This window comes from Amphiprion ocellaris, chromosome 13 (assembly GCF_022539595.1).
Source record: "Amphiprion ocellaris isolate individual 3 ecotype Okinawa chromosome 13, ASM2253959v1, whole genome shotgun sequence".
Classification (NCBI taxonomy): domain Eukaryota; kingdom Metazoa; phylum Chordata; class Actinopteri; family Pomacentridae; genus Amphiprion; species Amphiprion ocellaris.
In genome coordinates, this window is record NC_072778.1 from 6,239,797 (window position 1) to 6,257,892 (window position 18,096).

The 18,096-nt window shown below is 41.9% G+C and overlaps 1 protein-coding gene across 1 annotated transcript in view; it reads right to left on the bottom strand.

Annotated features, from left to right (window-relative positions):
* Positions 1-18,096, bottom strand: part of fat4 (FAT atypical cadherin 4) — a 130,232-nt gene that overhangs the window by 57,872 nt on the left and 54,264 nt on the right. The window contains exons 2-4 of the mRNA XM_055016349.1: positions 10,142-10,273; positions 2,208-2,469; positions 1,158-1,508 (exon numbers count right to left, since the gene is read on the bottom strand). Of these exons, the coding sequence (XP_054872324.1) occupies positions 1,158-1,508; positions 2,208-2,469; positions 10,142-10,273 (745 nt within the window). The remainder of the gene's footprint in view (positions 1-1,157; positions 1,509-2,207; positions 2,470-10,141; positions 10,274-18,096) is intronic.

Sequence of the window (18,096 nt, forward strand, 5' to 3'; positions counted from 1 at the left end):
AGAACAAACATCGCATTCTTTGTCAGTCCACAGCTGCAATGATTCAACCTTCATGTGGAGGATCATCGCTGGTGACAAGAGGTGAATCTGGAGCTGCATTTAAGAGAAGAAACAGCAGCTTTTATTGTGTAACAGCCTGCAGAAGTGCACCAGGAGCATGTTTATTGTTTTCTTCAGCATTTATGAGGTTGTGCACAGTGAATCAGTCCCCCAGGGTCGGACTGTCAAGGCAGAGTTCAACCGTAACGTTTTAAGGAGTTGTCTGCCAGATTTAGCTCCCTGAGATTTCGTCCTCTCCGCTTAAATGAGGTTGAAAGGTCGACTTTTTGACAGTTTAGGAGACACAGCGTTCATCACATATGGTGTTTGACATGTTTACATAACATTACTTTCAGGAATCATTTCAAGTGTTGCAGGAGCACTGAGAGCTGTGTATAACTGCGCACGGAGATTATTCTGACCAGGATGGCATCCAAATTTAAATCAGGTAGGGTTTTAGATTTTTACAGGCACAATTGTAAACTTTTTGATCACCATTCATACATTTAATAAAGATATATTGATATCAATGTATGTTTTTTGGCTAATTTTTCACATGCATTTGACCCTTATTTGGCATGTGTCACTAGCATGGACCACACCATCGATTTGAAGCTTGATTGTTAATTGGATGCAAAGGATGGTTATGTTGGTGATGACTGAGATGAGCTGATGTGATGTGAGGGAAAAGCTTAGTCAGAGATCAGTAGAGGCCTCCAGGCCAGCAGACCCTCTAGGAAAAGGAGAAGAGAGGAAAAAGAGGCTGAAGTATAGGAAGGGTGGGTGGGGCACAAAAAGTGAGAATGAACAAGTGGGAATGGCAGAGTGGTATGTATAGACGTACAACGGGAAGGGGAGTGATTGAGGTGTGGTCCTGCTCCTGAACCTCAGCTAAAGATTTGATCTCCATTGAACATTTCTGAGTTCTTCTATTGAAACATTCCCAGTCAAATGTAGTTTTTTGTGTATTATAAAATGTTGTGGCACGTAACTAAATCCGAGAAACCATTCCCTAACCAAAAAAAAAAGACACGGCATTCACCTGAAACATTAGGAACTAGTATATGTATGTTGTTTACTTATTAAAATCCTACATGTTATTTCACGTGTATACATACCATCATCAGCATCACTGGCCCCGACAGTGACAATACTGGATCCGGGCGGCAGACTCTCTGAGACAGACGTGCTGTACACGGTGGTGTTAAAGATGGGCGGGTTGTCGTTCACATCCAACACGTTGAAATAAACCCTGACCGTGCTGGCCTGCCCGCCGCCATCCTGCGCCTTGGCAGTGAGAATATAATACTGCTGAGTCTCATAGTCCAGCGAACGTGTCACGTTGAAAACTCCCGTCACGGGGTTCAGGAGGAACGTCTCGTCCTCGTCGTCTTCCTCCAGTGAGTAGGTGACCTCTCCATTAACCCCTGAGTCAGAGTCGCTGGCCAGGATCGCCGCCACGATGGAGCCTGTGAGAGTCAGACGGGTTGTAACACAGAGGCGAGAAGTTAGACTTTACTGCTCTATAGAACAAAAGTGACTGCAGGGGGTTATAAAGGCGGTTTATTAATACCGCTGACTCAGTGATTGCTTCAGCAGTTGCTAAAATAACACAATTTTTATATTGTACTGATTTGGCTTGTTCTGTTTTGGAAGCAAAATATTTATTGGTCTTTAAACTGATGACGTACGGGTGAAGTTTTGATGAGCAAACACCTAATTAAAAGCGTTTTTATTAGTACTTATCGGGTCATATGTTAATTACATCCTCGCTAGACATTCTTCTTTGACTTCCAGACTTAATATTTTACTTGTGACTGAAGTGGTGAGAGGGATGAAGCAGCTGTGCCAGACAGTTGTCAGTATTGTTGTAAATCCTGCTGGTTGCTGATAGATTTCCATATAAATCAAACATCCGTTGCTATCACTTTGACCTGATTAAAATCTTATAGATACAAGGGATTTGGAAAAGCTCATATGAAAATGTTCAAAAAAAAAAGTTGAAAAAACACTACTGTAATCTGCCCCTAATAATTTGAGGCAGTTGATGATTTTAACAGAGCGGTCGAAGTCTGCAGAAGACCAAATATCATCTGAGTCTATGATTTTGAAGCCATACTTTGTACTGTTGTACCGTGATGCTTCATTAAGCAACGCTAAGACCTCACCTGGCGTCATGTCTTCAGGGATGTCAAACGAATACGTTGTGCGGGAGAACTTGGGCGTGTGGTCGTTGACGTCCTTGACGGTGATGTTGAGCCTCATGTCAGACGACTGTTTTCCATCGTCTGCTCGCACCAGCAGGGAATACTTTGACCGTCGCTCTCGGTCCAGTTTCTTGGTGGCGATCAGATCACCGGATTCGGGGTCGATACGAAAACTGTCGTCCGCCCCACTGATGATGGTATACGTCACGAGAGCATTGGGACCCTGAGGTAAAACACCAAACAAATCACAGAGCAGGTCATGAGAGAGTCAAGTATTTGTACAAGTACAGATGCACAACATACAAAAAAACTGAAACTGTCATATGAAAAAACGGAGGAATTATCACCAGATGAGTTTAATAACTGTATCTGGAAGGAATTAATCATTCCAGAATAATTGGGATGATTTTGTAAATGAGTGCAACTGCACTGAAGACAAAAATAATCAAAAAAAGCTGAAAAAAGCAATTTGAAACCATTTTCACATGGTGTATCACTGCCAACGACATCCCAAGTAGTACCACTAAGCTCTGTATGACGAGAGTAAAGTCACATCTGAATGCCATCCAAAACAAAAAAAAATATCTTAGATGTTGCTGCCAGTGTTAAACGATATGAAGGAGGCCCAAAATGGCTTTTACCAGTTTTATATTAATTGTTTTTATTTTCTCTGCTGAAGCACTGCCCTGTAAATCACCCCAATCACTGTAAAATGATTATTTCTTTCCAAATCGAGTCATCTGGCGGAAATTGCTGCCTCGTTTTAAAACACAGAAAAACAAAATATCAAACATCATGCAGGCCAAATACATTGTCTAGAGTTTGTGATTTTTTTATTGACTTTGCAAGCAGAGTAATGTTTCTTGTTTTTATGTGTTTGTTGTTTCAAACTGACTGATCTTTCGAAAACACTTTCTCTGAGGATACAGCGTGAAAAAGGGCCAGTAGGTTAGATGTACTTTGCTGAACTTTTGCTGCAAGTCATCAAGACACGGAGAGGACGAGCAATGCGATTACAAGCATCAAAGTAACTCTATCTGGGAGGAAATCAGGTTGTGTACTGCACGTGAGTGTGTCACATCTCCAGATCAAACTACCCTCCTCTCTAGCATGAATGAAACCCTTCACTGAGGCTTCTTCACGGAAACTCTCCATAAAGAGAAGGCTTGTAGTTTCAGAACAGATATGGGAGAGATAACGCATCAAGATAGTGCCACCAAAAGGAGCAGTAAACAGAGTTAAAACGATTACATCTGACTGACCTCCACAAACATGAAACAAGCTCTGAGCATGTGAACAGGAAGAGACTGTTAGAATCTATCCATCTTAACACTAATGTGGTTTAGAAAGGACTAAAAGGATTATTTTATCAAAACAAGACAAAACACCCACAAGGGTAGAGAGATTATCTGACCTTTTTTCCAACTAAAATTTAACTATTCCAGTGAATTTTCTAGGTTGAAGAAAGAATCATAGCAATCCATTAATGAATAACAACGCTTGATTTAAGATATCTGGTTGAGACCTACACTACTGTTCAAAAGTTTGGGGTCACTTAGAAATGTCCTTATGTTGAAAAGAAAATGACAATAACATGAAATTAATCAGAAATCCAGTCTAGACATTGTTAATGTGGTAAATGACTATTCTAGCTGGAAACAGCTGATTTTTAATGGAATATCTCCATAGAGGTACAGAGGAACATTTCCAGCAACCATCACTCCTGTGTTCTAATGCTACATTGTGTTAGCTAATGGTGTTGAAAGGCTCATTGATGATTAGAAAACCCTTGTGCAATTATGTTAGCACATGAATAAAAGTGGGAATTTTCATGGAAAACATGAAATTGTTTGGGTGACCCCAAACTTTTGAACCATAGTGTATTTCACACAATCATTCACAACCAATCAACCATTTTAATCACTGTCTCCAACTTAGAAACATCTATGTGATACACAAATGAGCTCTGAACTAATGAAATTACATTTTCCTAAAGATAATATGTCATTCTGAAGGTTGGTGCAAGTAGAATTAGGACTGGTCACAGCAGACTAAAGTAAAGGGAAAAAGGGCATAAGGTGAACGATGATGTTCTAGTGAGACCTGCTCTTCGTCTTTGAACTTTTGGGGGGTATAGTGTTCCTCTATAAATGCAACTAATAGATCCCCTGTTACCGTGGACGAGTACAAGCGCCATGACACATGTGATCGCTATAGCAAGAGGCTTTGGAATCGGAGAGGCGGCCCGAATGTGATATGACAAGTGAATGAGCCTGACGACAGAGCTTGACGTTTATATTTGTGCCGGGGACAATGAGAGATCAGACAACTGTCTCACTCTGTGTCTTCTGCCAAAAAGCAAAAGCAACATCAAAAAGCTACTGCTATTCAGTGAGAAGAAGCGACGGCTCCGGTTACAGCCGCTTAAGAGCGAAGCTAAAAGAGACTCTTTCAGCTATGCCTGATGTTTGCGTGATGCTTTCTGATCCTGCCAGAACAATGAAGAGGCTTAAAAGGAGAGGTGTTGCATTAAGCTGCGTTTTTATCTGCATATCGACACATTTACTGCCTTGGCGGAGGATATTTCTCACATGACAAGCTGTATTTTAAGCAACCTGCTTGTATGCTGAAGGGGAATAAGATGGAGTCAAGAAAATGCGTTTGCTTTGTGTCGAGATACAGAACATGCATGGCTGAATTAATTAAGCATCACAACCTGACATTAACCTGTTATAAAAATATATTTTGATGCACAATTTAAACATCACATCAGAAAAATGGATACGGTATTTTCTTGCTTTGCTTTTTTCAAACATCTCCAAATTTGCCAAGAAGGATTTTGAGTTTCATGAGGTGGTTTTTGACTTTTTTGAAGTCAAAACCTTACAAAATAGATGAACATTTCGAATATGTTTAGACACAGCTAACATTTAACTGATGACTAAACAGGTGTTTCTACTTCTAAAGACTCTGGAAAGCTTTAAAGATGATCAGCACGAGCAGATATGAAAGTATAATTGCAACTGTTTAAATTGAAAATAGTTCCTGACAGTTTTTCTTCCATTTCTCCCTTGATTTTGTTTGACTGGTTGGCAAACAACTGGTTTTGTTTCCTGTTTCTTCTATTCACTGTACCACAGTCCTGTATAATGTAATATATAGCGCCACCTTTTGACAACACCGTGCAGACTAGTTTAATCACTCTGAGGCAGTTAATGCAAACATGTCTAATACACATTTTCTGTTCTCTTACTTTTTCAGAACAGTTTGCTTCAGACAGTTATATGGAAGCGCGGCTGTTGGGTAGTGTAGAGGAGTTTTACAGTGTTTGAGCAGTCATAAGTGAGCTGGTGCGCTCGAGCTGCAGCGAGTAGGAAGCATCTGGTGGATAGAAAGGCAAGGATTCGGCGGGGCAGAGCTGAATCAAAGCACATTTAAGGTAGGATGGAGATATTTTAATGCAAAAAAACTTGTAAAAATGTAACTTTGAGACACAGAGATTAGTTTAAAGGGTTTAAGACAAGGCATGTCTAATCAGTTTATACAAAATATATTCAAATGCATGGACGTTTTCATGGGAACAGTCAGTAAAAGTTGCTTGCTTCCTGTCATGGAAGAGTGAACAGTAAAAGGTTAAAACCTTGACTGGATGTGGAGAAGGTAGTTCAGTATTTTAGAAAAATTCTATCCCAAAAGCAAATGAAATCTTCTCCTCTCTACTTTCTTTTTTTTTTTTTTTCAAAGATTTTGTGCACATGCAGCCATCAGTCAAAAAGCTTTAGCTGGAGTCAATAACTGAAGGCTAAGTTCATGACTCGCTCTTATCTCTTTCCCGTGGCCTGGTTTTTACGACAGATAAAACCTCCGTCTTCTTGACCTCATCTCTCATTGCAATACCAGAGACTCGGCCTGAGATCCAGACCCAGTAAAACAAAAAAACGAGGGAGACGAGGAGGACGGAGCGAGGTTCTGCTCATCTAAGGACCCTGCTGTCATCAATCAGTGGCTCCAGATCTGGCAATTGCATTAACCACCTGGGCCGCAGTCCGGAACCCAACACCCGGGGTCTGCCAATTAATTTTCTGATAGGGTTCAAAGGCAGAGCAAGGAAGGTGGGAGAGGCCGAGCAGGGGTCCATCTAGGCCGCGGTCCAACACACACACATACCCGCAGAAATTACGAACACGGCCAAGCATTTACACATCTATAAACACAGCTTCACTCTAATTTAATGCCCTTCATTTCTCAGACTGGTCCATCCCTTTCCTTTTTACTGGACTAACATGAGTAATTAAGATCTTACATGCACACAAACACACTCTCACACACCAACACTGCTCGCCCTCTTGACCTTCACTCAAGAGTTCGAGTGCTTTGCAGCTCTCCAAAGACACGGAGGGGGGAAAACGGAGGGCTGACCAATTAAACAGCGGCGTTCCAGGGAGCAAAGCGTACCAGACTGGGGCAGAAGGAAACTCATTTAGCAGATGAGTGGTTTTTGGGAGCACGCAGTTCCTATGAGGAGCGAGAGGTGCGAAGCAGACAGCGCCGGCGGGGATCGCAAGCTTCCTGTATGCAACAGCACCAACAAAGCAAGCCAATCATAACACGGGCTGCTGGAAAACGAGCAACGTGTTGTCACTGAGAGCTTAAAGATAAAGCCTTTGAAAGGACGAGACGGCCCAACCGGCTGCTGGTGTGTAAATCTGTTCCACAAGGAGGCTAGAAATATCCTTGTAGCGGGTTTGTAGGCCTCTGGAACACATTACGGCTCATTTCGAGGCCGCGCTTACTTTCAGAGAGCTCTCCTAAAACATTTTTCTTCATTAAGAAAGGTTTTTTACCTGTGACATATTTTCCACATAAGGTCAGAATTCTAATAAAACACTCGCAGTCTCTCCAAACGCACAAAAGGCCGCATATTTCTTTCAAATGAGGTGAGAAACATTTTCAGAGAGGCCTAACTTGCTTTAGAAAAAAGAAGCAAAGTTTTATATATTGATTTTCTTTCAAGCCTAAAGCAACCCCCCTCTATTTTGGGGTTGGAAATGGGCATAGCAAAAAACGGATGCGTAGAAACAGCGTTTTAATACCCGCACACATGAATCCCACATGTAGCACAGTTAAATTGGATGGGATCGTTATGATGTCTGAATTCAGCCCGTCAGCTGGCCAGCAGCTTGCACTCTTGGCTACTCCGCACTGGCTCACACATGTGGCTTTCTCAACAAGGCCTCCAATGCGTTCTGTACGCTTAGTGTCAGCGCAACTTAAGTTTCCTGCGTAAGGATGTGGGCAAAGCCTTGGCTCGCCTCATATCTGGCTCCGAATGAGAGCTGGAATGAAGTACAGGCTTCTATTTAGCAACGTATTCATGGTAGCTCCGAAGTTTGGAGTAAACATCACCAGAATCTGTAATTCCTAAAAAGGCTCCTCTACATTCTCAAGTGTCTCTGCGTTTTCTTTCACTCTCGAATCCCTGCTTGAAAACAAAATGTGACTTTTCTCAAGTGAAAGTTCTCTTTAGTTTGATTGTTCAATCAGGACCTCTGTGCATATCTGTGAATGTGAGAGTGAAAGCCTCGTTTTCTACAAAAGCCTTAGGTTTCAGTTTACCCACCGCAGCTCAGCCTCTTCTTAGCTTCAGATATGCGGAAAAAGTGAACAACTGTACAGTTTGATTTCAATACCATATGCTAAACCTTTCAAGATCAAAATTGTGAATACTTTGGCTCTGAAAAAGGCAAATAATCAAATGATGTCCTTAAATCCTACTACTGAAAAGACCGACCTGAATCCAGGTTTGAGATTTACAGTGAATATAGTATTGCGATTAAAGAAAAATGGCCAGAAGTGGGACTTTGTACGACTTTTCTCACATTCAGAGCAAAAACAGGGGAGTGAGGCAACAGCTGCGCAATAAAAACCGTGTGGCCTCATAAGTTAACATTAAATCTGAGTCCATATTGCTTCTTTCTAATCTCTCTCCCCTCTACGGCCCGACTTTTTCCATTCACTTCAACTGTGTCCTTTGGCTTGGGTGATGGACCGCAGAGCTTCGAGGGCCTGCGTTTTGCTCACTGCAGGATTTAATGTCCGTATCCTGCCTAAAGCAGCTGAAGACGGAGCCTTTAACTAATTGAGAGTGATGCTGCTGATGTAATGTGAACTACGGGGACCGCGGAGGGACTGTGAGAACGGCAGGCCGAAAAATCAATCGAAGGCCGCTCTCCTCTGGGCGGCGTCACACAAGTGGTCTCAGAACATCTCAGATAACGTCAACACAGGCAACAGAGGAGTGAAAAGAAAGCTGTGTGTGTGTGTTTCAGGGACATCGTGTAATAAAAAGGTGATCTATGTGTTGGTGCTGCTATGTAAGAGTAGAGGGAGTAGTGAGATTAGGCGGCTTTCCACAGCAGCAGCAGCAGCAGCTCAAGGCAGGTGCAAGTTTACAGGAACGACCCCCTAATCGACCCTTCCAGCCTTTCTGATTCCGCTGTGGTGAGGCTTCAACCACAGCTTTGACTGTAACTGGATGTAACTCCAGTTCTATGAGCACATACAGCAATGGAGGTTTGTTATGTAAGTCAGTTCTCTCTGAGTTTAACCAATCAGTGCAGAGATCCGCAAAAAAAACCCACTAAAAATGCCAAAACATTGGTACCACTTGGTGTCACTGCATGGAGTCCGATATAAGCACAAAGTTCATGGGTCAAACTGCTCACACTGTACTTTAAGTTTTTTCCTTCATGAAAAACCCCTTCCTGCCTTAAGACGGTTTAGATGTAACTCTACACTGTTGGTTCATCTAGAATGTGCAGGTCTATGAAGCTCCTAACTACTCTATAAAGCTAAACTACGATGAGTTCTAATGCTGGAGTAATTTATCCATACATATTTGAATTGGAAACTGACTGATACAGCTCTTGTTGTTGTTTTATAAGTCCTTAATAGATGCCTACAGCAGGCCGCTTCTAAGTCTCTCTAATACTTATTGATACACTACCGTTCAAAAGTTTGGGGTCACTTGGAAATGTCCTTATTGTTGAAAGAAAAGCATTTTTTTCAATGAAAATAACATGAAATTAATCATAAATCCAGTCTAGACGTTGTTAATGTGGTAAATGACTATTGTAGCTGGAAACAGCTGATTTTTAATGGAATATCTCCATAGAGGTACAGAGGAACATTTCCAGCAACCATCACTCCTGTGTTCTAATGCTACATTGTGTTAGCTAATGGTGTTGAAAGGCTCATTGATAATTAAAAAACCCTTGTGCAGTTATGTTAGCACATGAATAAAAGTGTGAGTTTTACTGGAAAACATGAAATTGTCTGGGTGACCTCAAACTTTTGAATGGTAGTGTATGTATGCTATATAGGGTTAAGGCTTACATCAGTCTGTCGGTGAGTTTGGATGGTTTGACCCTCTTATCAGCCTACGAATAGGTGTGATATTTTGTGATGTATTGATTTTACTGCTATTTATGGTGATTTTCAATTCGTCAAAACACACCTACCTCATCAAAATCACAAAGAATGTGGTGCTGACATGTGCTTGATTAACAACCAGGGGCAGACATAGTTTCCTACCATGCTGTAGATATGGTTTCAATGGCTTTTCTGCTCTGAATATTTGCAATTTTGGTATGAAAGTGATCCAATGTAAAGTCGCTAAATGTCGACTTAGCTACATTCTACTGACAGCTGTGTTGGCCTGAAAAAAACCCATTTGAATCTATAGTGGTTTCTACATGGTAGGAACAAAAATGCAGAGCATATTTTTAATTCAAATCACTCCCAAGATATCTATTCTGAAAGCAGCCGAGTGGAAAACGGGCACGGAGAAGTACAAAAACACCGTCAGACAGAATAGAAACTCAGGGAGCCATTACCTCGTCTGCATCCGTGGCTGTTAGCTGCATTATCTTGAAGCCGTCCCCGACGTTCTCTTCAATGGTCACATCGAGAATATCATTAGGGAAAACAGGCGGGTTGTCGTTGACGTCCTGCAGCGTGATCTCCACCTGCCGAGGAAGAATAAACACCACAGTTTCCATTAAAGCTCTGCCAAGCTGCTGCAGTCCGTCTGTTACAACAGTTAAGATCACTGCAATGAATAAAGAAAAAAAAAACACGTTATGGATTTCAGAAGATGAAGAAGCTGCACTAGGAGGAGAAATTTATCATGTTCTGACTCCAAAGAATAACAATGAAAAAAGGCTGTAAAATTATAAAGTGTAGTATTTTCCATTGAAAGGCCAAAAAGAAAGAAGACTGAATTATTGTTTTATCCAAAAATCATTTGTTTAGATCTAATGGTAGACAAAGTCAAAGCCATAATGCTGCACCTTTGTACATATTTCGTCAGCAGCGAATTAAGACTGTTTTACTGTTATAAAAATACTATGCTGTAGAAATATGCAAATACAATCCCCACGTGTTCCGCTGCCATAAACTAACATATCTAGAGGAGTGCATTGTGGGTCCCTGGTAGATCTCATATATCCTACCGTCACTGGAGCTCATGGAAAACTGTACAGCTTACAAATTGACTTGAGGCTCTTTTCCATAGAGACCTGCAGCGAGTGTAACAGTAGAGCAAACTAACTGCAGCGCAGGGATTTTCACTTTCAAGTCGCAGAAACCAAAATAAACACACATTACAGTCGACCACAGACCCCCCATGTGGATAAACTTTGCCCCGTGTAGCGAGAGACTTTTTCTGATAAGTTAAATGTAATACAGATGCACAGCAGCGAGAGTGAACCCTATAATTAGATCAATTGTTTATAGAAACGATGTGATTTCAACTGAATCAAACCGATATTTAACTTTTCCTCATTTCACACAAGACCACGTGGAGCCCAGTCGAGGGTCCCCAGCGGACCCCCAACCACACTCTGAGAACCCTCTGGCCAACGCACTGAAGGAGAACATCCCTTTCATCATCCTTTGTCGTGCTTTTGTTTTTCGTGGTTTTGGAGAGGTGGTTTGTTACAATTAAGGGAAATCTTAATGCTTCAGTTAACAATAATATTTTAGACAATAGCATGCTTCCAGCTCTGTGGTTTGGGGAAGGCCCTTTCCTGCTTCTTCATGACAATAACCCCGCAGACAAGGTCAGTTCCACGAAGGAATGATGGTCACAGTTTCGTGTGAAAGAACTGAACCTATTCACCCCCCAAACTAGAAGGCCGACGATGAGCTGGACCACATCTTCCAAAGTCAGCAAGTGTTTCTGGTTGCAGTCTGAAGAACCGACAGAGTTTTACTTTTAACGCCATCCACTGCGATTTGACTCATTTGCCTGCCAAACAGTGACGGAGTAAAATGTGTAATTCATTGGTTTGGATTAGTTTTAATCCCATCCACAATGATTTGATTGGTTTAAATGTTCAATTTGGATCAAACACTGATTTCATTGGTTTGGACTGGTATAACAACACAAGTTTATTAAATGTAAAGAACCAAATACTTGGCTGACAGTGTCACTACTCGCCTCCATCAGTGTTCAATCATTTTTACTGCTTTGCTTCCAACCAAAGGAGAACGTGGCCACAACCTAGACCTTTGTTACAAGACTATCAATGGTAGAATGTAACTAAAGTACACGCACTCAGATCTCCTACTTCTTAAGCTAAATATAACACATTGCTGTAGATTAAGTTATCCAACAGTATGTAAGGCATCATACACATAAATGCAGTAATAACAGTTAAAAATTGTCAGAGAACACTCTTCTGCACGAGGAGTGCTTTTATTTCTCATACTTTAAGGGGAATTTTTATAATGCTTGGACATCTTTATTTAACTAAGGGCTTAAACCAAGACTTGTTTAGTTCAGCAACATACGTTTTATTCTCCATATTACATTGTTTTCAATACACCAATTATTACTTTAACTACACTTGAAACTTGGCCCAATCTGACAGTTAAACCAGTCAAATCATGGTAGGTGGTAGGGCTGAGCTAATAAATCTAATGTTATCAAAATTGCAATATGGTCAAAAGTAGTATCCAAAATTACAGGAGCTGCACATTTTTGTTAAAGTTAAAATGCATCACAAAATCCTAGTCTAAATGAAGCATTGAGGAGCTCTAGAGATGCTACAAATCATATTCTCCATATGCAAAAATGAACACGCTTGTTTGGTTTAGACAGGAGCAAAATCCAATCATCATTTTTATATTTTTTTCAGGAGAAAAGATTCTGAAGATTCCCACCAACATTACACATATCGCATTGTGTGTCAAAACATGTGATATCATTCAGTGGGTAAGACTAAACATTCAACATTTGACTCATGAAACACATTCTGCAGCCGGATACTCCTCAAAATCCATCTAACTACAAGAGCAATGGAATTAAACATGCACCTAACAGCTGTAGTTTGTACATCTAATGTAGTTTACTCGTGTACCTCCAGCCACCTATAGCAGGACAAAGTCAGCTGTTATGTAAGCTAAATGTTTGAGGGACAGTGGAAACCCTGGAGACAGTGAGAGTGACACACTTACGGTTTCAGATGTTCTGTGTCTAGTGTGGCGATGTTACATTTCCACTCATATCCCACAACTTAAACTGCTATCCCTCCGCTTCATCCACTAACCCAAATATGCATTTCAAAGCCAGTAAACATGGCTCGCTTTTGAATCATAACAGACATTTTGCTGCGCATTCTCTGTTTATTGCTTCTATAAATATGGAAAAGCCGTGTTTAAATTCTCCAGTGATAGGATCTCCATTAATGTTGACAGTGATTATGGTAATTCTTGTGCCAGGCGTCACAAGATGCCCCCACCTCTCTCTTTCACAACTTCCTGTATCACACTCACATGAGGCTGTATGTTGGTGAGATAAATTAGGAAATGGGGAAAAGAACAGTTGTCAAAAGGCCACAATGGGTGCAGTTTTTTGAGGCAACAAGAGTTTCCCAGCAGGCATTTATAGAGCAGACAATGGGCCTCAAGGCCTTATGACCACTGAGGTGGTGGGTCAGATATAGCAGGCTATTCATACACGGCTATTGACAGGAAAAGCAGTCTTCACATGTCCCACAAATCTGCTTTGCAACCAACAGAAGCAGGAAACTCTTCACAACAGCTGCTACTAGCTCCTTTAGGAAAAAGCTTAGCTCATTAAAGATGACCCAAAACTAAAAGTTCGGGGGGGGGAGATAGCTGAAATGGTGTCACAGTCTGCCTGAATAAAATATGCTTCTGCTGTTTACTGCTGTGACACCACCAGGGCACGAAGGCACAAGGTCACAATTACAACAAATGTCATCACAGAACCAGTATTCATCTGATCTGCTCGTGAAGAGGATGTTGTCCACTTATTAAACCCACTCTGAGTCGGTGTCTGTCTGTCTGCATGACTGGACATAATTACAGGAGAACAAGACAGATTATGTCCCGGGCACCAGCGATGCAGAAGTCGCATAAACAAACCACAATGACAGCGGCTCTCGACTCAACTTGCGCCCGAGCCGAGGGACCAGGGCAAAGTCAACAAACAATGAATATTTATCTCCCGCCCTGTGTGTCCCCTTGATGTGTAAATAATGCAAGGCCCACTTCTGAGGAGTGAACTAATTAGGGTAGAAGTGCAGTTTTGAGAAATAATTACGCCTCACGCTTCCAGTTTGCATTACCCAGGCTCCCACGGGACAGGAATATATCAAAGAGCTTTGGTGAAAAATTCATTGGAGGAAGAGGAAGCAAGGTCAGGAGGGGGAGGCGGGGTGAGGCAGGAAGAGAGGTTTTGTTCCCTCTACCTGTCTGCGGCTCACGGCGGCAGACCCAGACGCCACGGCCCAGGCAGGTGAAACACATTACTTTACAAGGTAAAAGATTGTGTTTCACGAACTACTGTTTCAAGTTGCAGGTGCTGCTAACTGGCTGCCAGGGTTTTATTATTTATGGGGCGGTATGAATGATTCACGCGTCAAGTGGTTCCTGAGCGCTGTCGATTATGAGACCGTAAGTGATGGAAGGTATTTGTCCAAGAGGTTCAGAGTGGAGCTCGCTCTCGGCGGCGATAAATTAATCTCGTTGCAAAATTCCCAGAGCTTAAATGATATATGCAGGATGACAGGTGGGATAATTTAGATGTCTGAGCTCATGTTATGTAATCGAGTCTCCTTTCTCACTCATAAAATTTACATTTAATGGCTCGTTTCACTCAGATTACAAAAAGACACGTTTTTCCACTAACCTCTGCTAGTATCTAGCAATGCAGATATTTTTATTTTTATGTAGTAAGGTTTTGAGAACATTTCTGTTCTGACACCAATTTAAATGAACTTTCAAGTCTGTTGTGCTCAAAGCATTTTTTTGTACATTTTTAATAATTCAACAGAGTCTTTCTAGTAAAAATGCTGCTTTTATTTTGGATTATTCACATCACATCGGACCGTTGGGGCTAAATGAAAATGTGTCTTTTTGTAATTTGGGTAAACCGAGCCTTTAAAATCATCTCACGTTGTTACAAAGACTCCACATCTTTAAAAAGACTTGCTTGTCGAAGTAAAAGCAGCCAGGAGACATCAAAGCACAGACACTCAGTTCAAGAGTAACAGAATATACCAAAAATAGTCTTCTGTTCCACCACAGTGCAATTTCTACAGCGAGACAGAAACCCGAGTTCTGGTTGCAGCTGAAGGTAAAAGCATCACCTGAGAGTGAACAACCCACTCTCTCCACATCTAAAACGTGGAAGTAGCGCAGGTTTTCATATGTTTCCCACTTAAAACGTCTCATATTTGCGGTTCTGCCAAGACCACTGCAGACAGACAGACAGACAGACAGGGAGGACAGTCACTGCAGGAGCAAGAGATCTATTATTTGAGCACAATCCCATGTAGGCTGCGCACATATTTTGTCAGTTACCGACTCAGTTGTTTTTAATAACCGGTAGAGAGCCTGATTAATTAAGTGCGCAGTGGTTTGCATTACAGATGAGTAATACAGTGCATTCTTGCTCCATTGAACACATGAACCTCTTAGTAAAAAGCCTAAAAACTCACATCATTAGCACAAAGGTCTCTTCCAACGTACGCGGCTGAAAAAAAACACCAGTGACCTCCGGGTGCAACTGATGCAACAGTTGGCCTGTAAATGCTGAGATCATCTGATCGTAAAAACCGGAGCAGGGTGCGCCTCCTGCAGGAAACAATCATTTCAAAATGATTAAATGTCTCATTAGATGCTGCTGACGAGTCGGGGTCAGGGGTCCGGGGAAGCAGCGACTTCCAGCTCTCGTTATGCTCGGCCTCGGAGATTGAACGATTCCACTTTGCATCATCCATTTTTCACTGATGTGCCTGAGTCCAAGGTTGGCCTGATGTGTTAAAAAACTGGGATCACAGAGCGATCCCAAACACAACACTTCATCCTGCAGCCAGAGCCAGAATCATGCGCTGTTAAAAGAAAGGACTCAGGCTTTTGGCAGAGTGTAAACAGTCAAATGGCACAGAAGAATTTTTGCAATGCCATAAAAAGGATCAACGCTAAAAGCTTTTGAAATGTGCTGATTACAACAACTTATAATGGACAAATAACCAAAACTAATCCAGTCTGAGGCACAATACGCCTGTTTGTTTACCATGACATGATGGTTATCTAAGGTTACACTGGTTTAATGTAGCTGAGGCCTTGTGTCACGTTAAGACTGAGAAGAGCTGAAGGCTGGTACAGGTTGGGTGAATATTCCAACAGAGGCAGGAATATACAGAGGCTCCTCTTGTTTCCAAAAAAGAGCAGCAGAATCATCACTGCTCATATCCAGAGGTTAGATCCCTCCCAACCGCTGACTGTGAAACCTTTTGAGGAACCGCACCCATGCAGGTCAGTCAGGACATCTGAAATAATTCCCACAACTGCTTAAACAAAGACTTCCAGGAGCTCCAAACTCCCTACACACTGGAAAATCATGCATTCCCTATAGTTCCCGGGGCTGCTGTATTGTATGGAGGAATCTGTCATCCTCTCAAGTCTGAAAATGGATTACCAACGGTCTAGAAAAAGCCCAGGTCAGGGGCTGTGTTTGCCTTACTAAATCTGAAAACCGTATGGCATGATACATGTGATGAATTCCCTGCTATGTAAGAGAAACTGTAAAATGGGACCTGGGTGACAGAAAGCCACATTCAACATAATTCATTTCCTGCTACTCTGGAGATGTACGGACAAAGAGCATCGTTCTTTCACTTCATCTTCACTTCCTCCTCTACCTCTCCTTGTGGTTGTTTCAATTGTTTAGACAGAGCGTCACGGACTCTTGGCTCAAGATTTATGGAGAACTCATGCGGGTCAAGGGCATTGGTACAAGTGCCATCCTGGCTCTGGCTTGTAACAACAAAAGGAAACGCAACTAAATAATTAAGACAAGGTCAAACTGATCTCTTCCGTACGGCTTCTTTAACACGTGTACAATCGCAACCGGCTCGATCTGTCAAACAACTGCCTGCAGAGTAATTCATCTTCCGACCGCAGTCGTCAGGCTCGGCAAAGTGCATGCGCGCTCCGGAGGCAGGAATTTGAGCGTGCCAGAGATGGGAATGTGCCCGGGAAAGAGCAGACAAAGCTGGACGTCGGCCAAACCTCAACGCACTGCGCAAGGGAGAGAGAAGTCAGGATACGATCATATCCCCCCTCAAGTCCCCCCGAAATCTTCTGCAGCCCCGTAGAAAGAACAAAAAAAAAAAGAAAAGAGAAAAAAAGAGCAAGTTGAGGGAAGAAAGAGACAGACAAAACAAAGCAAAACAAAACAGGAGAGTCTGCAAACGATCACAAAGCACCTTGGCCTTATGTAACCAACAAGGGGAGAGACAATGTCGGGCAAGTGGTTTTAATAAAGGGGATCTCTGTCCTCTCAGTGGACCACTTCACCAACTGTTAAAGGATTGTTTGCCTGCAGTGGGCCCCTTCAAGCCGCCTGCTAACCCAAACGAGGTTCCCTCTGAGTGAGGATTTACACTCAGTGGCCATTTTATTAGGGACACCTGTAATGCAAATCCAACACAACAGTTCAGCCATAAATTCAACTTTAACAAAGCTTTGAAATTTTCAGTTTCTGTTGATGTCAAAAAGGTGATTCCTTGTATGTCAGATCTGGTTTCAAGGTCATAGTGGATAGTGATGTTGTACTGGATTGGTGGTAAACTTTGCCTCTTTTAAGTATGTTAATCCTTAGAGCGCCACCTACCCATCCCTTCTTCACAGCGGAATTGTTCTTGAAGTGTTTATTACAGCGAGGTGGAGCAGACATCAAATCAAACTGCATGACTTGACCTTTCCAACAATCCCAGTAGCTTGTCTGTGTGACAAAGTGTTTGTGAAAACCTTTGCCTGGTTTGCAACCTCTCTAAGTAGCTACTTATATAAACACTTCAGTGAACAAAGTAATTTATTTCTGGCAGGCACTGAGCACATGTTCTTCAAAATTTCTAAGTCACACATTTTCCCACCATCATCATTCTGATATTGCCAGATTCCAGGCTGTCTTCCCTACACAATTGTGGAAATATATATTTACTGCCAGCATTTTATGGTTCTTTTTTCCTTCATATAAAGGCTAATATAGAAAAGCTGCAAGTATCATCATATCAAATGATGGAAGATCTGGATTGTCTAAAGTGTTCTGAAAAAAAAGATACAGCATGTATGGCTAGTCCTTGACCAAGATAAGAGTTTAAAAGAAAAGGTAGTGAAATTACCCTCAACATAACCTTGAGTTCACCACCGTGGTCACCCACTCTGACCTACATAACGAACATAAAGTATTAGATTGCATTAGACTTCACAGGTGGAACTAATAAAGTGCTGAACACAATAGCCTGTCAGG